At 27.4% G+C, this 23,824-nt stretch overlaps 2 protein-coding genes across 4 annotated transcripts; one reads left to right on the plus strand and one right to left on the minus strand.

Moving 5' to 3' along the window:
* Nucleotides 1-524: 524 nt before the first annotated feature.
* LOC107447334 (elongation factor 1-alpha) lies at nt 525-10,453 on the minus strand. Its single transcript, XM_016062206.3, has 7 exons — nt 10,365-10,453; nt 9,746-9,898; nt 9,007-9,186; nt 5,933-6,100; nt 3,713-3,992; nt 3,240-3,632; nt 525-842 (listed from the first exon to the last, which is right to left on the minus strand). Exons 2-7 carry the CDS (start codon nt 9,887-9,889, stop codon nt 622-624), a joined length of 1,386 nt encoding a protein of 461 aa, XP_015917692.1. The 5' UTR covers nt 9,890-9,898; nt 10,365-10,453; the 3' UTR covers nt 525-621.
* Nucleotides 10,454-10,698: 245 nt separating this feature from the next.
* Ist1 (increased sodium tolerance 1-like protein) lies at nt 10,699-23,640 on the plus strand. 3 transcript variants are annotated; one of them, XM_016062207.3, is made up of 5 exons: nt 10,699-10,839; nt 11,719-12,058; nt 16,447-16,679; nt 16,754-16,980; nt 23,125-23,640. In XM_016062207.3, the coding sequence occupies exons 2-5, from the start codon at nt 11,790-11,792 to the stop codon at nt 23,428-23,430; spliced, it is 1,035 nt and encodes a 344-aa protein (XP_015917693.1). In that variant the 5' UTR covers nt 10,699-10,839; nt 11,719-11,789; the 3' UTR covers nt 23,431-23,640. The 3 variants fall into 3 exon arrangements, with proteins under 3 accessions (XP_015917693.1, XP_015917696.1, XP_015917695.1); XM_016062210.4 differs by having other exon boundaries at nt 10,761-11,187; XM_016062209.5 differs by having other exon boundaries at nt 10,766-10,870.
* Nucleotides 23,641-23,824: the final 184 nt, after the last annotated feature.

Below are 23,824 nucleotides of genomic sequence, written 5' to 3' on the forward strand. Positions count from 1 at the left end.
CAGAAAATTAACAAATCAAAAAAAAAAATTTAAAACTTTGCATAATTAAAATAAAATATAGACCATGTTCTAGCAATGAAGAAAATAAATTTAGCAAATTGTCGATGTAAAAAAGAATAAGATTTTAAACACCGAAATTTGCGACAGTAACTGCCGAAAAAGATGGCAAAACCGTGTAGTTTTACTGCGAAATCACACATGACAAAAAGTGATTACTCTAATGCACGATTCGAGACTTAGCCATTAATATTGTAATGAAAATACATGGGTATTAAAAACCATGTAGAAATCAGTAGCAATTAATAACGAAACATAGATAACGCGAACTGCATCTTTTAGCATAATCCTAATCTCATTCTGAAAATGGGAAAATTGAGCACCTTTAAGCACTTTTTTAAAAACGCTACACACCATGTTTCCTTCAACAACAAGAAATTGAGCTCCAAGGATTTGGATGTTTTAAGAGACCATAATAAATTGTACTTTGATACAAAGATAATTGAACCTCCATTTAAAGGACAACATTGTGCAAAAGATCTTTATTGCAAATTAGAAAAAAACTATATCAATCTTGATATTAGTCATCATATACATAATTTACATTCATCAGCACAGCATAAATTACTTTTTCTTTGAGGCCTTTTCTGCTGCTTTAGTTACCTTTCCACTTAAATCTTTTGGTTTAACAGATTTAATAACTCCTACAGCAACAGTTTGCCTCATATCACGAACAGCAAACCTTCCAAGAGGAGGGAAGTCTGTAAATGTCTCGACACACAAGGGCTTGCTTGGAACTAGTGTAACAATGGCAGCATCACCAGATTTGATGAATTTTGGCTCATCTGCAATTGATAAACAATAAAATTAAAGTAACAATTTTCACTGTGAAGCTACATGAATTAGTTTGGAAATGATATCATGCTGGTAAGTTTCTTCTTTTAAAAAAAAAATAAATAATAAAACTCATTGATTTAAAAATCTATAAGCCATTTATAAGTTTTTTTTAGAGGGACAGTTTAAAATTTTTAACTTCCATGTTATTGAAATTTAATGCAAAAATACAACACTCTTGAATGTTATTAAAAGCTTTACAAATAATCCATTCGGATTTTCAAACTAAGAGAAAACTATTAAAATGCAAATCGTATACTTGCCAACCTAAAAACAGCTTGAGATTTTGTGACCAAAATAATAATTAAAAAAGTCATGCCAATTTAAATAAGTAACTTTTTTACCCCTAAAACTTATGGAATAATAAATTAATATATCTTCAGACCTGGTAATATTGTAGAAAAGTTTTCAGGAGCAATGGTAAAAAACAGGAGTTTTGGTAATAATTTCAGGAGTATAAGGCAAAATCAATTATAATTCTATGCCTAAATCCAATAACAATTGGACCATGTTTGATTATGCCAGTCAGTATTAACTAAACAGAATTACAGTCTGATATTAGAACTTAATTAGTAATATTTTACCAAGATTCACGTAACCATACAACACAAGTTAATTTTTGAAGTAAACATCAATAAGACGAAATATCAAAGAGGCCCAAATTTTATTTATCAATTAGAAAATTCTAGGGTGAAGAACTTTCTTACATAGAAGCAAAATTTGCGAACAAAGTCAAATTGAGTTAGCTTTGTATCAGACCTACTTAATGAAGAGGTTATCGACTGGATGCAACATGGGACTCATCTGGTTCAGTGGATATTAATGGTGCTAAAAAGTACAAAGCTTTACCATCAAAAATGCAGACTATACTTTTATTACCTCACAGTAATGCTGCTAGTGAGTGAATATTTTCCATAGCTAAGAAAAATTTAACAGACCTTAGGTCCAGTTTGGCTTTGGAGGCACTTCTAATTGAGAAGTGCAAAATAACTATGTTAATTACATGTTCTGTGTTTGCCAATTTCTGTGTATTCTTTCTAGCCTATTTAAATTTGTTGGCAATAACCAAATTTTGGAACATGCTCTTAAACTGACCTCCATGGCCTGCAAGACAACGGCAAATCATGTTGAATTAAAAAATTCACAAAGAGATTCTACATTTTTGGCTTCCATTCGTAGATCCCAAAAACATTTCTTCAATGCCTCCACTGGAGGAAGAAGCAGTACCATTTGTTGACTGTGCGATCTCTCCACATACCATAAACAGCAATTTCAAGTTCTATGTGCAACCGAAAAATCGCATTTGCTAATATTTCAACATACATGATGGAACGACCTAATACAGGCCATCTCAACTGAATATTCTTTCTGAAACATCCATGAATGCTTCTTGGATAAGATATGATCCTGACTACAATCAGCACCGAGCAATCAAAAAAATAAACTCCGCATTTTGAGCAAGGAGACAAAAAACAAAATTTACCACACCATTGGGAGAAGGGCTAACTGAAAATTAGCAGCCAGGTTCATTTTCCAGGTAATATTAATATTTTTGCAGGATAGTTAAAAAGCTATGTATCTTCATAAAAACAGATTGAGCGACCAATAAACACTTCTGGTCTACTTTGTTAGTCAACAAATTCAGTTTTGAAAAAGGGAAAAAAAAAAAAAAAAACAGTAAAGCCAGGATTTTAGTTACATTGTTAAATATTCTTACAGGTCACAATCCCCGTGAGGAGAAGTTAAAACCAGCTTCACTAACTCTTGTTTCATTTAATGCAAAGCAGCTAAAGTTAATTAGAAACCAAGCAACTTTAATATTCAGATTGCGCATCAAACAAATAACAACAATGCATGCTCATAAAGAGTCAATAGCAATTTTGTGAAGGGAAAAAGAGAGAGAAAAAAAAATTTAGGGTGGTAATATAAAACTCCAAATCTTTTCTTTGGAATCATCCCGACTACAGAACTAAATTATTTTTTAAACCTTAAATTAGGGTCGTTTTTGAAACTAACATACTAACAAGATTTAGCTTTCAGTTCAAAAATACAGTAAATAAGTAGATGAACCTTAATTCACCTTTAAATTAACTACATAAGCACTAAAAACTTCGAAAAAATATAGAATTTAACTTCTTTAGAAAATAGAATTCCAGCTTCCTCCTGCTAAGCACTATAAGCAAGTAATTGGAAATGGTTAATTAAGAATCGATAGAAATTAGACGTAAAAAATGGAACAGAAAAGTCACACTTAACTGTTTATTCTAAAAATATTAGAATAAAGAACAAAGATATAAATTTTAAATATTTTGACCAAACCACTAAATTAAATAAATAAGGAATTTTACCTTCCAATTTTTTCCCACTTCGTCTATCACATTTTTCTTGAATTTTGCTAAACTTGCAAGCTATGTGGGCAGTGTGACAATCAAGAACAGGAGTATAACCATTAGTAATTTGGCCAGGATGATTCAAAACAATAACTTGAGCAACAAATTCTTCAGCTGCTTTTGGTGGATTAGCCTTACTGTCACCGCAGACGTAACCACGTCTCAATTCTTTCACCGATACGTTCTTAACGTTAAAACCAACATTATCACCAGGCACTGCTTCTTGAAGAGCTTCATGATGCATCTCTACAGACTTAACTTCAGTGGTAAGATTGCATGGTGCGAATGTTATTATCATACCAGGTTTAAGCACACCAGTTTCAACTCTTCCTACAGGCACTGTTCCAATACCTATTTAAATGAAATTTAAATTAATTTCAAGGATATCATATAGAATGCTGAATAAAAAAATATAAGAAAAATTAGTTTACCTCCTATTTTGTAAACATCTTGAAGAGGCAGACGTAAAGCCTTATCCGTGGGTCGAGATGGTGGCTCCATAATATCCAAAGCTTGCAAGAGTGTCTTTCCTTCACCCTTTCCACTCTTCCTCTCTATGTTCCACCCCTTATACCATGGCATGTTAGTACTAGCCTCTAACATATTATCACCATTCCAACCAGATATAGGAACAAAAGGCACAGTTGCGGGATTATATCCAATTTTCTTAATATAAGTTGTAACTTCTTTCTTTATTTCTTCAAAACGAGACTAAAACAGAAAATATGCATTATTACAGATACAATAAAAAGATGCTTTTACTACTTTATCCCTGTTTGTAATCCCAATGATAAATCTAAACAACATTGAAGATAAATCATGTAAGATCAGAAGGGAGCAGGCAACAAAGTCACAAAAACTATAAAATGAGAAATACACACAGTAATAAATTCCAGTTAAAAAAATTTAACATAGCTGCCAACATGGATAGGAAAAAATCCAGTAGATTCTACGAAATAATAAAAATTTCATGGTAATTGTTACATAATGTATTAAATATTTTACACTTAGGGAATTTTCATAGTCATCAAAAGAAAAACTGCAATATTTTCCAGTTATGATTGACATTAAATATACTTGAAATGTTATGTATTATGTATACTCATAATTTCGAATATTATTGGCATTTAATACCTCAAAGATAGTTAAGAGATGTTTTTAATTAATTTAAAGAAAGTTCTGAATAAAAATAAATAGAACATTTTAGAACAAAAAAAAAAGTTTTGAACTGATTTCTATAAACGAGGTACAATACTTATTCAAATATTCTAGCAAGCTATAATCTGTACAAAAATTATCTTTCAATAGGGATTTTCTATAGGAAACTTGATGAATTTTAGGGAATTTTCTAAAATATGCAAAAACCTGGAGAATTTCAATCAAACCAGTAGAAACTGGTAAAATCCAGTAGTCTACTGGAAAAACCAGTAGAGTTGGCAGCTATGATTTAAATATGCAGAAATCCTTATGACTGAATTACTAAGTTACAATATTTATTAACATTATTATCCTCCATATACATTGATTGAATGAATGAGGGTAAGGTTTAGTCGCACAAGTCCAGAATGAATGAAGGTAAGGTTTAGCCGCACAAGTCCAAAAATGCATACGCGGCATGAAAATACTTTAACAGATCTAAGGACAAAGTGCCTAATTTTTATAAGATTATAACTGATTAAATGGTACAAGTGAATGAAATTAGATAAAAGGTGTGAATATAAAATAAAATACATGAATTAAGTTAAATGGTATAAGTGATAAGATGTTTGCAAAAGCAAATAAAATAATAAATGCAAAACAATATACAGCTTAATATACCAACAGTGCGAAAAAATTTGAAGACAAATATCATCCAACAAATTCTGTATAGATAAAATAAAACTTTAAAAACCGTTGAAAAACAAATCTGATTTAATGTTAGTCTATTAAAACTGAAATCCCACTGTTGATATAATGCTATAAACTTAGGAGCATATAGTTTCATGTCTGCGAAAAGCATGGGAAATGTTGAGAGGCGGCAAATCGAGCAGGTGAGTCAACTAGGTCCTAGATTTCCTGGAATATCACGACTAGGCACCCAACAAAATAAGAAGTCAAATCACTCTGCTGGATAGTGGTTAGCAAATCGATAATGAAACAGAATTGGATAACCATCTAAAATACATCAGAGTTCAGTATGAGGAAACCAGTAATAGAGCTTCAACAGTTAAGACCGAGCAAATAACTCAGATTAAATAACTACGTCTGACACAGATTTTAAATAGCCTGTACAAAATCTGTACATATTGAGAATATTGGCAAGTCTAATGCAAGGTGCAAAACAATAGCTTTACTGTATAACATAAATGGACAAATAAATAGATAGATAACCATATGTAAGGTTTCAAACCATAACCAAACTAATAATAAAATCAGTTTATGACTTAATTGATAAATTAATAAATATCCCCTCTTTCAAACACTATTCTCACTGCACTTAAAATGCTAATATGCACACAAAAAAAAAAAAAAAATGGAAAACATTGCAAAAATAAATTTTTTTAAAGATACATCTTGGAACACACACATCTAGGTTTACTTCAACTTAAATATCTTTTTAACAATTAATAAAAAAGTTTTATTTTTTGTACACACAAATATAAAATACTTACTTCACTGAAAGGTGGCTCAGTTGTATCCATCTTATTCACTCCAACAATCATTTGTTTAACACCCAAAGTATAAGCAAGTAGAGCATGTTCCCTAGTCTGTCCATTCTTGGAAATACCAGCTTCAAACTCACCAGTACCAGCAGCTACAATTAAAACTGCACAATCTGCCTACAAATTAAAAATTATTTTATAGCAACTTCTTACACTAGCTGAAATATTTATTAAAAAATATAAAAGTTGCAAAAACAAACTTTTCTTAAACATTTATCAAGCAGCAGTCTCAAACCCATGTTATTAAATAAGAGATTAATTGTTAAGGCAAGCCTTTCAAATGCTTTTAATGCAAGTTAATCTAAATTATTGAAAACATGTAATTAAAAAAAAATAGAACCCCCCCAATTGGTTTTTAGAGAAATTGAAATATATAGTTGCCAACATCTAAGTTTATTCATATATGTTTCAGTTCAATGAGAATAATAAAATGTTTCGAAATAAGCATTCCTTTTATTTTAAGAGTGGATCCATATTAAATTCATTAATATAAATTTTCAAAATAAGGAATTATAAGATAATCTTCACAAATAAAAACATGACAATAAACAGCCTTATCAAATGGGAAAAAATCAGAACATTTATTCTAACATCAGAACTTACATTGAAATTCTATCTCCACTAAAATTTTTGTACCATTTTTTAAAAACCTATTCTTACTTTCTTAAAAACCTATTTTTAATTCATTTATAATTAAAAATAAATTACATTGATGCATTACTCTAAGAAATGTAGGAGAAGCTGAGCATAGCTAGTAAAGAACCCTTAAAGGTTGAAAGGGTCAGTATCCAGCTTGATTGGTTCAATAGAATAAGTATTTGCCATTAGCATTACGGTGAAAAAAGTTCAACTTAAAGCTTTTATTTAGATTAATAATCTATTATAAGTGCTTATTTTGTAACAAATACATACCTTAATTTAAACAGTATTTCCTTTATCAAGATATGGATTGTAATAAAGCTCTTTACATAGAATATATTCTTTATCATAGAAGTTTCTCATATTTTGAAATTTATGCAGCGTGTATTTAGGACATGTTTATTTACTTTTTAATTATTGATTTTAAAATATCACTAATTTTTTCAGCTATTAATATATTTAAATATAAATAAAATTATGTTTAGATTGTAATACTATTTACATATCTATGTAAAATATGTATTAATTGTTAATAATTTTTATCTTCAGAATTCTATAACAAGATAATGTTTAAGTACAATTCATTGTAAAAATGTAACATTTTATACAGTTTAAAAAAAAAATTGCAGTTTTCTTGATTAAACAACTATAATATTGTTCCTTTTAAGCCCTCTTCTCTTAAAGAGGGTGTTCTCCCTCTCCTCAAGGATTCTTATTTCCCTAACTCCTTGAGATTTAATATCAGTGCTGCCAACTAGTATGCTTTTTGCTAAACATTATACAGAGTGGTAGATAATTAAAAATTAAGCTTTCAGAGCTTTTGGTAATTTTTGCAACATTATAAGAGCTTCACCATGAGCAAATTGAACCAAAGTGGTGCTTCATATGAAAAAATTGTATCTTCATTGTAAAAATCTAGTAAAACCACTTGACTAGCCACTACCACTAAAAGAAATTTTTTCAGAAAACATAGAAAGTTGGTAGCCCTGCAACATATATGAATAAAATAGTTTCATAACACAATATTTTGTGTCTAAACTCAAATTTTTTTAATTGGATTAAAAGCCAAGACAGAAATGATCTTATGCCAATCCGCATGCTAACTGTGAAAGCATGTGAAGTGTTGCTATATGAAGAGTTCTGCTATGTGCCATTTGTAGCTCATTTTGACTGCTAATTAGAGAATTAGTTATGCTATTTCAGGGTGGCCACTCAGATCAGATTTCAAATTTCCCCGATTTTTCCAGATAAAAATCTTAAAATTTCCAGGTTTTAGTTTCTTTATTCTAATAAAGTGTAGGATGTAGGTACAAGGAAAGTGTCTATATTTTAAAATATTTTATTCAAAATGTTATTTTTTTAACATATCATGAAAAAAATTATTTATTTTGATAATTTGGCAGGATTTTTTTATTCATTTTTTAATGTTTTGGTACAAAACTTTGAATCAAAAATCATAGACCAACAAAAGAGTAAAATTAAATATTAGTACAGTACAGAATCCGTTATCCGAAAGCCGGAACGAAATTCAATAAATTTTCCCACCATTTAAAAAAAAAAATTTTTTTTTCCTCATAAGATTTAAGGATTTTTCTTTCTTTTTCGAAAGATGTTCACCTTACCATCATTTTGGAAATAATCATTAGAGTATTACTTAATCGTTTTTTCTTCTTTTTCAGATTATTTCCAAAAAAATTTTTTTTTTTTTTTAGTTGGGTTTAACAATTAAAGAACGGCTTTTTTTAGTGATTCCGAAAACCGGAAAAATCAGTTATCCGGAATAGCGATGGTCTCGATCGTTCCGGATAATCGGTTCCCTAAACTTTAGTTCTTAAAAAAATAGGTTCTTAAAAAAAAAAACTTTTTAAAATTAAAATATGTTACAAAAGGTTAAAATGAAATATCTTTCCTAAATTGCACAGTCCATAGCGGTCAGAGGTTCCCACATTAGTTTAGCAACAGTGGGAGAATTATATGTGGCATTCTAGTTTAACAGAGCTGCAATTGAGAAATTTTGATGCAAGCAAAGTATTGCTAAATTGATGATATATCAAATGCTTGGAGATACATTTCCATCTAAAAAAATGGGTATAAATGGATGAATTAATATAAATTAAGAAAATTAGTAAATAATTTATATTAGTGAAATTAAAAAAATTCCCAGCCTCTTTAAAATTCCCAGACTTTCCCAGGTTTTTATCCAAATTTCTCCAGTATAAAAAAAATTCCCTGATAATTCCAGGTTGTGGCCAGCCTGTATTTTAAAAAAAAAGCTATTTTTTCATAATAAAGATACTGAAAAATTACACCTGTTATGAAAATATAAAGTGAAGAAATTACTTATAAAGAAATATTTTTTTGATATTTATGATAAGAGCATTTACCTGAGAAGTACCAGTAATCATGTTCTTGATAAAATCTCTGTGTCCAGGAGCATCAATGACAGTTACATAATATTTAGATGTTTCAAATTTCCACAAAGTAATATCAATTGTAATACCACGTTCTCTTTCAGCTTTGAGTTTGTCTAAAACCCAAGCATATTTAAAAGAACCTTTACCCATCTAAAGAAAAAAAAAACATTTTTACTTCAACATACAAAAATCTGAACATGAAACTGACTATGAAGATCAATGAAAAGATTTGTGTTAAACTGAAATTTTCAAATATTTTTAATGAATAAATATGTTTAATGTGTACATAATTTTAAAAATTCCAGATAAAAATAAATTTAGGAAAATTAAATTGTGCATTTGTACATCAATTTCTAAAAAAGATCAGTAGGTAGCAGCAGACTTTTCAATTGTTAATAAGATAAAGTAACTGCTGAAAACTTACAACACTTAACATTAATATTCAATTTATTAGGCTGAAAATTATCCTCTAACAACAAATTTTACAATGAACTATTATTTCGGATAGCTATTATAGGTTAAAAAACACACTAAAATACTTTAACTTTTTAATCTTTAGTTTTAAACCAGTACATTTATGTTAGAACAATCTGTAAATTTACTCATTTTTCTTTATAAATCAAATTTTAAAACTAGCTTATCTACACCCATCTTAATTTAACATGTATTTCAATACTTAATTTTAAAAAAAAAAAAACAATTTGCAAACCTCCTGAGCTTCTTTTTCAAACTTTTCAATAGTTCTTTTGTCAATACCACCACATTTGTAAATCAAATGTCCAGTTGTTGTAGATTTTCCAGAATCTACGTGGCCAATGACCACGATGTTAATATGAGTCTTGTCCTTAGGCATTTCTTAAACCTGCAAATAAAACTTTCGTATATTACTTATTACATGCAACAAATTTTATACACTTAAGCATTAGGAGACAAAAACCTTAATTTACACTTTGTTACGGAGTCTAATAAGTATCATAAAGGAGTAACGACTAAGTTAAAACAGTGTGAACTTTTAAATCATCTTTCCGCACACTGACCTTAAGTTACAGCTATATTTAAAGCAGATCTAATTTTGTACAAGTTGCTGAAAGATAAAGTATAATTGGTAAAACCTGCTTAGAACATCGTACACACTTTAAGTTACATAAAAAAACAAATAGTAAATTAATTTTAAGTGATATCGATACATATTAGATAGCGAGTTGGAAAGTTATTATTTTACAAGTTAAATGCATTTTCATCGAGAAAATTAATTTATTATCATAGAAATTAAAAAATTATTTTAATAAAAGAAATCATATTATACTTGGGGCAGTTTTATTACTTACGTTTTTATCGAACTTAGCAAGATCTACTTAGATTGAAATCCTCAAACGAGAAAACTAAGCGCACACCGGCGGTAGTGACGAATTTGGAATGAGAGTGACGGCACGTCCACGTCTAAACTTCAGCTGAGTTCAGTAGGGATGATTACTTCACTTCACTTTAATTTCCCAATGTGAACGAAGATTCGTTAAGTAGTTTTGTATTGTAAAAATAAAATATAGCGTTAATATTTAAAATAGTATGAATTTATTTTTGATTTTATTTAATTATACTTATATTTAAAATTTATCAGAAGGAACAAGCACCATTAATGAAAAAAGCATCTTAAAATCTGGGCCACCGTATTCTTTAAATATTTTTTTTTTTACTATTTGTTTTCATTCGTTCGATCAATTTCTGACTGACATTTCTGCTTGTGATGCAATTCGAATCAGAAAACAGAATCAAAAACAAATCCAACTTAAGTTTACTCACAAAGTAACCTTATAATTATATATTACGTTTGCTAGTAAATGTTATTTTCTGTAACCTAAATATACAAATTCTGATAACTTTTTTTCAGAAATGCATTTTTACATGTTGAAGTTTCACTTTATTTGTAATCAGTAACTCTGATCATATAATTTATTAGTTTGAAAAATAATGTTTCTTTAATGAGTTTGTCTACTAAAACATCAAGCAACCTAGCTTTCATATAATGTCTTATGAGAAAGTTAAAGTACTTTATATCGAATTGATAGACTTCTTCCGACTTCTTTATTAGTAGCATTCAGGATTGTATTTAACTTACTCTGGTTTCATATAGGAGATTCTATTGTTTGAGAAGTTAGTTATGCAATGTCTGTAAATGTAATTCTATGTATATTTTATAGAATGGTTTTGAAAATTAGCAGAATTTGTTAGTCTAATTCGATTTTTTTAAAAATTGTGATTATCATTTAAATTAATGAAGGAAGATTTCTGTACCGGTATCTGCACAAATAAATAAATAAAAATAATCGCCAAGTTTTGGGGTTACTAGTCAATTAGAATATTGAATTGAAATTGATGCTTGTATATTTTGATATATTTGTATTTTACTTGCATTTAGTAAATAAACTTATGAAACATAGTATTACTTGAGAAATAATGTTAAGCAATCAATTATAAAATGGTATCAGTATGCTTTGTAATGAAATATATTAGTATATTATATTTACAATGATGCATGAATATATTTACAGTGATAAATAAAATGATTCACTTTAAAAAATGACTTGTAATGAATGTGAGAAACATCTGAAAATAAGCATTGGTTACTAATGATAGTGGCAATTTTATTAAATTATATTACTAAATTGACTTTGTCTTTTTCAGCTGCGTGAGCTAAGCTTCTTTGCCATAAAGTATTTTATCTTGTTGTTCAACTACTTACATATAATTCCAAAATGATGTCTACAGGCTGTAATTATGGAAAGTTGAAAACAAATTTAAGACTTGCTATAAATCGATTGAAATTATTAGAAAAGAAAAAGACTGAGTTAGCTCAAAAGTCTAGAAGAGAAATAGCTGATTATCTTGCAAATGGGAAACTTGAACGTGCAAAGATCAGAGTTGAACACATTATTCGAGAAGATTACTTAGTTGAAGCAATGGAACTTGTTGAAATGTATTGTGATCTCTTGCTAGCTCGTTTTGGCCTTATTCAACAAATGAAGTATTATTTCTATCTTTTTTTATTGCATTTTATTTTCTTAACTAAGTTGTATTATATCTATTTATCATTCTTTATTATATCGATTTATCATCCTGTATTTTGTTTCATACTTTTATAAACTTGTAGTAAACAAGAAATTACAAATTGCAAAATTTTAAATTTAGATCATGTTGAGTGACATTTTGAAAACACTTAAATTCTAAGATTAAACAACGTATTTATGGAAACACATTTTATTCTGACAAATCTTTATTCTGACAATATTTTATTCTGACAATTTCTCATTAGAAATATATATATAATTGGAAAAATAATTTCCAATTTTAAATTATTTGTTCAAAATAGTTGTTTTTAATTTGTTTTCAAATATAGTAAAATATCATTCGATGTATTTTTTACTAGGTTCTTCAAATAATGGCAGCATAATTTAAATGTGATTAGAAGCTTGAAAGTTTTTTTTTCTTATATTTTTACTGAATTAAGTTATAAATTACATTTCAACTAATTATTTAAAAATGACTTAATTGATGTATCTATAAAATTAATTTACCATTTTAATTAAAGTATTTGTATTCTAATAATACATCAATATTTTGTTTTACCTAATTGAGTTCTATTTTTTAATTTTTATTTTTACTTAAATAGTTTATTTTGATTAGAAAAAATTTATTGATATTGGTTGTATGGTAAATTTCGCTTCATTTTAAATTTATTTCTAATTATTAAAATTAGTCACTAATATTTTAAGCAATTTGATATTTTCTACTATGTTTTTAGCCTAATGCCTTCTTAATCTCAGTACATTGTATCAATGCCTATAATTATACTTCCTCATATAGATTTGAGATCAGTTATTACATATTTAAAGTAACTGGTTAATTTTTCAGACAATATTAAAAATTTTACCAATGCAAAAAAGCAATGAATACTTACTCTTATTTTTTCAGTTCAGTTCTTTGTTCTATTCAAATAATTCAATAAAGCTCTCACTTTCTCAGGCTTATGAGATAAGCCTGAGAATACAAAACATTTTTTTAAAACTTTACTTTAGTACATTTAACACTAAACATACATTTAACACAATTTTTATGGTACATTTGACAGGAAATGCCGGTTAATGTATGTTGTATTGCATTGTCTTGTAAAGTGTTGGTATGTTTAGTGTTAATATTCAATAAAAACTTTAGTATCCGTGATGAGCGAAAATCATCAAATTGTGATAGTGATAAAAATTGTGGATTCTTGAACACCGACAATCTTTTATTTTCAACATTACTTTATTTTCTGATAAAAAATGCTTTTCCCTATTAGAAATAAATAATTGAAGCTTATAGAAAATAACATAAATGGAGGAAAAAAACTTGGTTGTCCACAAAAATTATTAAAGATAAATAAATATAAATGGGGTAAAATGCAAGAGAGGAACACAAGATAAAAATATCATATTGAATTTTTTTACTCTTACCTATTTAACACAGAAAATCTGCTTTTCACATTGTTATATTTAAGGAAAAAAATGTTACACTCGTATGAAAATATCGAGAGAGACAAGTTCTTTTTTTTTCTTCAGAATATCTGCTTTTAGTAAATATTAAATTTAAAGAGAAAAATTTTGATTGTTATCTATAAGAAATATTAAAGATAAATAGAAAACTAAATGACAGTTATAGCATAAAGCTAAAATGGCTAAGTTTTAAAAAAAGCAAAAGCAAATCAGCGAAGAAAAGAGATTATTCTTAATAGAAAATGTAAAAACTAAAAATGTTGTTTTCTGTTGTCATTCATCATTTCTCTTTTTTTTATTTTGTGTTATGAGAAATTCATCCTTTTATTAATATTTTCCTCTATTCAAGGGAACAATTTCACAATTTCTTGAAACCTGATCTTAACAGCTGTGTGTTTAAGATTGATCAGTCTTTAGTTAACAATAAGAGTAGGGTGGAGCATTTTCTGTACTAAATACTTATTTACATCTGAGTGAAATTTAAGGAGCGAGCATTTATCTGCGGTTGACAGATATTTTACAGTAGATTTTTGAGTATTCCAATCCTATCAATCTTTTTTTAAAAAGATTGTAATTTTTTAAAATTTATTTTAAATTTTATTTTATTAAAATTCTGGTTACTTGAGCTTTCCAGTTAATCAAATTCAGGTCAGCCTGGCTTTTTTTTTATTTTAAGAATTTTGGAACAAATATACTAATTTAGGAAGGAGATTGTATAAAACAAACTTTGCAAAGGTTCACTTGATATTTGTTTAAGTTATAACTATTAAACTTTCTTATGGTGTACATATGGGAGAGTTTTAGAGGAATATACAAATTTTAGATATTGTGCTGATAAAATATGTTTTGATTAATAGCTGAGTGATACGTCTGTAACAGTAGGAACTATTTAAAATTTTCCAGCCCATATATGTCATGTTTCCTTGGGGAGTAAAATATTATCCTTTTTTAATTTCTATTATTAAGTTGCTTTATTAGTTTAATTGTTTCTTCACTTTGTACTCACAAAATTTTTTTAATTTTCTTGTACTCCATTAAATTTCATTTGTTTAACCCACTGGCGGTTAAGCAAATGGGTAAATTTGGGAGAATGTTTCTCCCCTATACACTATTCAACTATCTATTAACATGGAAGAACCGGTTTTGCTATGCGGAGAAGACTGCAGGTTAAAATGCGACTTTTTACGTGCAGAACCGTCAGTGGGTTAAATTTAAACTATTCTTGAAATGCTTATTACTAATCAATTTTATTAATCATTTTTATTTTCCTTCACTTCTTATATATATATATATATATATATATATATATATATATATATATATATATATATATATATATATATATATATATATATATATATATATATATATATATATATATATATATATATATTTCCTTCAATTCTTATATATACAACATTCCATTTCTAAAAAATCCTTATTTTGCCTGCAACTATTTTTTTGTTTTTACAATTAAAGTTATACCCACATGATCAAGTGACTAATACCACGCTCTGTTTATTGTAATAGACAATGAAAAATTCATTAATGACTAAATAAATTTTTCACCATTGCTCTCTAATTTGTTTAAATTGTAGAATTTAATTTTCTATTTTAATTTAGTTTTACTTGTTTTAAACCATTCTTAGTGGTCCCTTAGTGTAGATCTGGTGCAACCTATTGATATTATTCAACTTCCTCTAATTTTAATCAAATGTGACTTTAATATTTAAGAGGTTTGTCTATTTTAAGTAAACTCCGGTCCTATAAACTGAAAAATGTTCCAGTCATTTTGTTTTTTGTGCCAAATTAATTTTCTAAACATCATTTGATCAGCTAGCCATGGAGCATTAAAATTTACATTACCTAGTTGTTTTATGATCAACAGATTAATCTATATAAAAATGCATGTTTCTATATGTCTAATGAAAATTTTTTGCCTTAAAAGATGTATCTATTCGGGGTATGACAAGGAAATTCACACTGAGTTATTGCATCATAGAATAAAAATTGACAAATTAATTTGTGTATTAATTTATTTTTGCCTACAACTTTAATAATAAAATAAATAATATACCTCTTAGATATTTGTTTTTTTACAACATCAAGCAAAAGATCTGCTGTTTTAGAGTTGTTTAAGTCAGGAAAATGTCAGTGTGAAATAGTTTCTTTTCTCTGTATGCAATCGTTATACATAAAAGTTTGGGATAAACATAGATTAAAAGTGTAAGACCTGCACCTCATTGCTGAAGTTTTCAATCAGCATTTGTGGTTCTACATTACTGCACAAGTCAGCTGCTTTGAAACCAATTTAAATTATTAATTAGTAGAAGTCAAATTTTATTATTTGTTGTATTTTGTTTGTCTATGTTTTTTAATAATATTCTCAAATAATTTTGAAATTAATGCTCTCACACTTTTTTAATTTAAACGTAATTTTTAACATTTTTCTAATGAACTGAATAATATTAATTGTTGTAAATTAATGTAATTATATTAAAATTGAAAGAACTTTTCATAATGACTTCAATTAGATTAAATATTGTTTCCTATATTTTTATTATTTCATTATCTTCTTTCTAGTTTATTCAGAATTTGAAACATATAATATTTATATTTTTTTCTTCATATTTGATTATTTGAATGAATTAATTAATTAAACTTTCTATTTTTTAGAAATTGGATAATTTAAATTTTTTGAGATATTAGTATGAAGAAAGTTTTGACTAGAGTTTTCTTCTTATATTTTTGTCTCACTCTTTCTTTAAAATTTTTCATCAATAATATTTTCTCTAAGATATTTAAAAATTTATACATATAATAAAAAATTAAAAACAAATTTGCCTATAAGGGTTTATTAATGTGTTTAATGTTCCTATTCTAGAACTTTAGATGAAGGTTTGGCAGAGTCTGTATCAAGCTTGATTTGGGCAGCTCCTCGTCTGCAAACTGATATTGCAGAGCTAAAAATTATTTCAGACCAACTTGCTGTTAAATATGGGAAACCTTATGCTGTAGCAGCACGAGAAAATGGACTTCATTCTGTCAATGAGAAACTTGTGCATAAGCTGAATGTTCAAGCTCCTCCAAAACCTTTGGTTGAAAAATACTTAATAGGTAAGATAGCCTTTGTGTCACTGAATAAGCATTTAGTTTTTTCTTTAAATTATAACAGCATGGTATTTCTTTAGAAATTGCCAGAAGCCACAATGTACCTTATGAGCCAGATGTAGAAATTTTAGCAGAGGAGATAGCAGATGAGGCAACACCAAATGTTCCATTAATTGAATTTGGAAATGATTCTAAGCCACCTGATGCTGGATTTGTAACAGGTCCTATTAAAGACAATTTGATATATCCTGAAATTCAGTGTCCTCAGCCTGATTTACCAAAGCCATTTAACTATCCAAATCCCACTGTAAGTTACATTTGTTTGTCCATTGTTTATTTTTAGTTATTCTGTTTCAGCTGCATAGTTTGATATTTGAATTATTGAGAAATGTAATTTCAGTTATAAGATATAAAGTTGGATCAAATTTTTTTTTTTCCTTTCTAAAAATTCGCAACTCCTAATGCTTTGATATTTTTATACACCCAAGCTTATTAGAACATCCAGGAGCTCTTAGAGTTGAGATAGGCTCATTTTTATATGCTTTTATTTTTCATTCAATTTTAGATGAGTTTCGTGTAAGATTGTGTCTTATAATAGCTTTTACTGTTCTTCAAATATGTTTCTTTACATAAATTTTATTTTTTTGTTTTGAATGATTAAATTATAATGAGGAAAATTTTGGGTATAAATGCAGTAAGACATCACTGATTTTTTTATCACACTGTCAAATTTCTTTTCAAATCATCACATTTCTGAATAAAACAACTTTCATTATTTTTCAAGTAAAAATTTTTTTTTTTTAATCTGTGTAAACATTCTGAGAAAATTTTTGGATGTACAATACAAATTTCTATATATGACTCACTGTTTTCTGAACACTTTTTACTCTTAAATTAAATCATCTGTCCTTTTTTAAATAAAAAATAACATTATTTAACAAATTCAATAACATTATTTATTAAATAATATTTTTTAACAAAAAATAACAAAAGTTTTTGTTTTATGCTCATGGTTCATTACGAAATCTTACGTAAAAGAGAAAAAAAAGCTTTAATAAACACAATTAGAGTTGTTGGGAAAAAAAACAGTTAAAGAAAAAGCAAAAAAAAAAGTTTTGGTGAGAGTAGTAAGTTAGGAATATTAAGGAAGTTATAAATTAATAATATTTGAAAAAAAAAATACGATTGCAGACATGCTTTGTTTTGGTTTAAATTGGAAATGTTTTCAGTAAAAAATCTACTCAAATCTGTTCCTTGTTTAATATTGATTTTTTGTATTTAATAGAATTAATTTACTTGGGTTTTTTTTTCTGAGTATCTATTTTGCTAATTCATCACATCAAATGTTAAAAAACAGAAGCATTATAAGAAGTATTAGAATTGTGTCCATATTCATGAAAGAGAAAGTTCAATTTATTGCCTGCCTTTTCATTTTTTAAATACCTTGCAAGCGACATTTATGTTATCATATTCAATATACTTAAACTAACTAGATGTCAAGGAAAATGGCATGAAAAACATTATATGTACTATAAACATAACTCACATACGACGTTTTACATTGATCTAACGAGGAAAAAAAAATCTAAGAAAAGTTTGTTTTTAATCATATCTTTTTTAGAAATTGTTCATCAAGTCTTAGTGGTGCATTTTTAATACATTTAACATTAGATCTCTAATTCCATAATTTTTGTAAATGTTTTAGTTCCCCAATAATCACCTGATTCATTGTTGGAAATTCTGTGAATGAGTTACTCGTAAATGCTTCCAAACTCAATGCACTTAACAAAATGCCTCTCTGAACTATGATACATGTTATAAAGAGTTGAACTCTACCTACCTATAAACTATCTGGCCCCATTTATATAAAGATAGTAGCTGTATTATTGTACAATTCAATCATAGAAAAAAAAAACTTGCAATAATATTATAAGTCAAAAACCATAAGAAAATAGTTGTGAAATTTTCTTCTTAACATCCCCTTCAAGAAAATTTGTTTCTCCCCATTGCAATATTTTGCCCTTAAAAATAGGAATTTTACGTTAGTGTGTTTTTTAAGCACACTAATATAAAATTCCTGTTAAATTACAAACGAAAATTACTTTATAAAAATGTGAAATGTCCTTGAAAATACTTTTTTAAAAAAAAACTTTTTAGATGTAAATTACTGCCCGTGTCTAATTAAGAGAATGTAAATGCTAGGAAAGATATTGATAATCTATGTAAACTTTCTAAAATTTTGAAAATATGACGTTTTTACCTTGCTGGAGGAGTGTTCCCAAGGTAATGTTACTACTAACAAAAGATTCAGCAAATAATAATTTTTGATTAGCAGTCAAACTAATAAACTCACAATATCACATTTATATAAAATAAATATTTTAAAGAAGAAACTAAGTTTGACTGTTTTACCTTGAATAAACTAGTTTATGTTAGTATGATTTTAAACCTCAGTTTATTCCGTTTGCAACAAAATCTCACTAAGTCTGAAAAATGCTGTATTAGCTTGTTTAAAAAATTTAGTTTTGTTTATTACTTAAGAAAACATTTATTTTTGTTATAACTTCTCAAAATCTCAATGATATTCAAATGAATATTTTTTTTTTAATTTTGGTGTTTTAAATCTATGATTTTTTTTTAAAATAATAAGTAGTGAGAATTGTGGTCTAAAGTAATAGTTTTAAAAATTTGTTTTAAATTGTTGAACCTCTCTCTCAGACTATGCAATTTGAAATTACAAAATCCAAAAGTTGTCAAAAAATTCCTAAGTAGCAAAGCTTCAAATAATTGTATTTTTAAATTTTAATTTCTTGATTAGTTCAAATTTTGAATTTCATCCTTTAAGATTACAATACTTCTTAAAATGAAGAGGAAATTTTTTTTTTACAATAAAACATTTTTCATTCATTATTAAATTCGATAAAAAGATCAAATTATTTTTTGCCCAAAATTATTGTGTAAAAGTGTGTGTATGGAGTTTTATAATTGTGTAAAAGAAAATGTTTGATTTATTTAAGGTCATTGTTGGGGTTTTGACATGACAAACATCAAAAAACTGGTTTAAACTTCCAAAAACTTGCTAAAATAATCTAAACCCTCGGATCATAGTCACTATGCCATAAGGCATGTGAAGTTTTTAATAGTATATGTTTGAAATACGTATGTATACTAATATATAAGTATACACAGAGATGTATACCAATATATTCTATGATTAAAAAATTAATGTATGATAATCAATAATTACATAGAATGTTAAATTTATAGTTTTGAGCTAAAGAAACAAATTTTCACTTAATCTTCATACATTTCATATTTTTTTATTTTATTTGAGAACTCTCATTTTCTTGAAGAATTTTGAAGTAGACTTTTTGAAATCTTTTTATAGTACAATTATTAGTTTTATGCTATTGAAATGGAAAATTTATTTTTTGTTTAATATTGCAAGTTTTTTTTTAAATTTATTTTTAAACTCAATGTTGTAAAATGAATATACTTCAAATTTTAACATTGGTTTAATATATAACAAAATTGACCAAAGAAAAGAAATAAATTATAAAGCATAAATTTAAACATAAAATAATTAAATGATTCTTAGCGATCTATATTTCTAGTACCTAAGTTAACTTATATGCATATTATATTGCCTTATTTTTATAGTAGGGAAGGCATTCATGAATAATCATTAGAATGTTGACATTTTTTTTCTTTTATTGGAATGTTTTTTGAAGCAATTTTACAGCTGTAGAGCTTCCAGCATATTTTTTTAGCGTAAAATGAATTTTATTCTCATATAATGAATGTAACATATATTTTAAGTTTATGTCATTTCTTTCATACACACGTTAATCATATTAAAAAGAAGTAATTTAATATCTAACCTTAAATATTAAACGCAATGTGCTTTTAAGTTATGAAAAATAACAATTATACCAATACGTATATGCAATTTTTTAGGTGTTTAACACAGGTTTATTGCACAGGATTTTTGACCTATTTCTATGGTTGAAACCAAAAAGAACTGACACATGTCAAAAACTTGCCAACCCTGTCTAAGTGTTAACAGTGATATAGAAAAATTCACAAAACATTAATTAATCATTAATGGGCTCAAAAATTTTTTTTTTCTCTTGATTTAACTATTAGAATTTTGTTTAATCAATCATATTTTGTAAATTGTAGCTATTTTGTACATTTTACGGTTTAACAATTAAGACTGTAAAAAGTAAAAGACTGAGATATATTTCTTTAGACAGAATATTTCTTATGCTTGATTTTAAACTAAAATATTGTCTATGTGCCCCTTAAACCATCAAAATTGTTTCTTATTACAGAAACATTTAATCATTAAATTAAAAATAAATATATATGGTTGACTTTTTCTTTATTATTCAATAAGTAAAAGCGAGAATTAATTTACCCCTTCAAAAAATTTTCCATTGTATAAACATTTCCTTTATTTAAATTTATATTCAAAAGTTTTTCTTTTGGCCTTTTATTTCATGAAGAGAAGTAATATTATTTTATTCATTCTTTATTTGCAGATTTTTATTTTGATAATTATATGTAACTTTTTTCAATTTTTTTTTAACCAGTTACTCTCATGGGTTTAAATAACCAAATTAACCGTCGGAGGTTTTTATGATATTCTTCTCTATCTACGTAAATTGGATTGCTAAAAAAAATGCTCTTAAGAGACAAGTTGGTTGATCTGTTTTATCCAAATTTATCTTTGTGTTCTGTGATTATTTTCAAAGCTGCAATGTTTGGAGATGACTATTATTGGCAGCCTATAAGCTACATGGATTAATTGTTGAATGTGATTTATAAAACAACTGAAAGTAAATCTTTAAAAAAATCTTTTTTACAAAAATTTAAAAATTTTAAATATACAAAATAATTGTATTATGTTTTAATATGAAGCGAACCAGAGTAGGTTTTACATTTTTTTAAACATAATATATTTACCATGAAAAGTTTTTTGAAAATTTCAGAAAATGAAAAAGTCTTAAAAAAGAAACATTTGTAAACGTGCGAAAAAAATACATGTGAAAAAAATTCTTCATTTAATGATAGGGAAATTTTCTACCTTTCAATTTATTTAATATTTTACTAGCTGCAGTAGTGTGTAGTGACATATATTTGTTAGCTGAATGTTGCAAAAAAAAAAAAAAATGCTTTATTTTCAATTCATGAAAGAAGAAAAATATTTTCTATTGTTCACTTCAAATGTAAGCATCTCTCCCTTCATCTTGCAGTAAAAATTAAAAACAATTCATTAAATCCTTATAAGTATATATATTTGTATATTATATTAATCTTATGTATTTATGTTGAGCAAAAAAAAAAATGAATTGAATACAAGAATAGACAAACAATAAGATATTAAATAAGATAATCTAATCTTATAAATTACCAATAAGGAATAAAAGCATTGTGTCTAATTAATATAAACCAGGATCTGTTTACTAATGCTGGTGCCAAATGAACCTGAACTATTCATCTGAAATCAAACAAAATTCATTCAAATTGAAATCAAAATCACACAACGGAAAACTCAGAGTGGCTCCAAGATCATTTGAATTGATGACTAGGATTAATTTTTTAAATGTTTAACCCTTTCGAGCCGACTGTCACATATATGTGACAGCAAGAAACGCGCTCACTTCCCGGCCGACACACCCGCGTGTCAGAGAGTTTTCTCGTTCACCCCCGACCGTCACTTATTTGTGCCAGCGTTTCGGAACGTTTTAAAAAATGAAATTTCTTCCAAAAGATGGCATTGTATGTCCATATGGTTTCAGATACATGTAGATTTGACCTTCTACTCAAGATGAAAGTACATTCACGTGATTTTTAGGGGAAGGAGTGGAGGGGGGAATGTTTTATGAGGGCTCTTTAAATTAGCACGTGATATTTATTTACAGTAAGTAAGGGAGTTTTTTTTATCTCTCGCTACTTTCGATTTTCGGATTAGTTTTTAGTGGATAATTAGATCTTGTAGGCTTGAATTTTTTTTCTTTTTACCGTTAGAATGTCGAAGCGTCGAAAATTTTTAACTGAGCTGGAAATAGAGGAAATTATGCAAAATATTTAAACTTATTAATATTTATATTGCATTTAAACAAGAAATAACTTAAGTAAATAAAGAATCCATAGAAATATATATAAAGCATATGTCACTTAAATACTCTACAGAACAATATTAAACAATGCGCTGATATTTCGGTAATTTCATGGAATTAGGCTTAACATCAAAAAACCCTCCGGCCCTGGGGAGACACACGCTAGAGAGACTGCCGGCCTCAGCGGTAAGCGCGCTTTCACGCTTTGCGTCGCGAAAGGGTTAATATATTTTAATTTTTTCTAGTTATTTGTCTTTTGCATATGCTAAAATGAAAACTGTAATAAAATGCTTTATATTTATTTAATGCCTTATGTATCTTCACAGCTAACTTCTAAGGGAGCCCCTCCAATTCCAAATGTTCAACCTAGTGGACCGTATCCTGGCCCTTCTCCTAACATAGGTTTCAATATTGATGTTCCAGCCCCTTCTTATGAAAGTGTTTTTGGAGATAAACAAACACCGCAAAATACTGGAGCTATCCCAAAGCCTGCTGCACCACAGCCAAATATTCCTGAATTTTTTCCTGAATTACCTTCCGTTCCAAATACAATGCCTGATTCTGGTCCTCCAAATGAAGTTGATTTTGATGACTTGGCCAGGCGATTTGAAGAGCTTAAAAAGCGTGGCTGAAGAAGAATGCATTCTAGCTATTCATTTTTCTCTTCTAGATATTTTCACTTCTTGTGTCTAGCACGAGCAATAATGCATATAAATTATTCTATTTTATACTTATGTTGAATTGATATGCTGTAACTAATTATTATACTCAAGTGTAAATTTATCCAACAAATTTTGCTATGCTAATTTGTGTTAAAATAATAATAAACATAATTTTTATAAGCTTTGTTTTTCTGTTTTTTTTTTGTTTTAATTGGTGACAGTTGTTGGAAATATGTTGTTATCAAGTATAGACTGGTTCAAATGGCTGAAATATGTGCATTTTTATAGAATTCCGTTTTATTGTATCATAAATTAAAAAAACTTACCTTAAATTTGATAAAACAATAATTTTCAACTTTTTTTC

This window comes from Parasteatoda tepidariorum, chromosome 11 (genome assembly GCF_982258835.1).
Source record: "Parasteatoda tepidariorum strain Cologne lab strain chromosome 11, Ptep-v5.0, whole genome shotgun sequence".
NCBI classification, from domain to species: domain Eukaryota; kingdom Metazoa; phylum Arthropoda; class Arachnida; order Araneae; family Theridiidae; genus Parasteatoda; species Parasteatoda tepidariorum.

What these genes read in the sequence shown, in the direction of transcription:
- LOC107447334 (XM_016062206.3), bottom strand. Translation starts at nt 9,889, where the DNA reads ATGCCTAAGGACAAGACTCATATTAACATCGTGGTCATTGGCCACGTA. An exon ending in TTGAAAAAGAAGCTCAGGAG is followed by an intron (nt 9,187 to 9,745) that starts GTTTGCAAATTG and finishes TTTTTTCTTTAG; the next exon opens with ATGGGTAAAGGTTCTTTTAA. An exon ending in AAGTGGGAAAAAATTGGAAG is followed by an intron (nt 843 to 3,239) that starts GTAAAATTCCTT and finishes TATCAATTGCAG; the next exon opens with ATGAGCCAAAATTCATCAAA.
- Ist1 (XM_016062207.3), top strand. Translation starts at nt 11,790, where the DNA reads ATGATGTCTACAGGCTGTAATTATGGAAAGTTGAAAACAAATTTAAGA. An exon ending in GGTTGAAAAATACTTAATAG is followed by an intron (nt 16,680 to 16,753) that starts GTAAGATAGCCT and finishes GTATTTCTTTAG; the next exon opens with AAATTGCCAGAAGCCACAAT. An exon ending in TTAACTATCCAAATCCCACT is followed by an intron (nt 16,981 to 23,124) that starts GTAAGTTACATT and finishes GTATCTTCACAG; the next exon opens with CTAACTTCTAAGGGAGCCCC.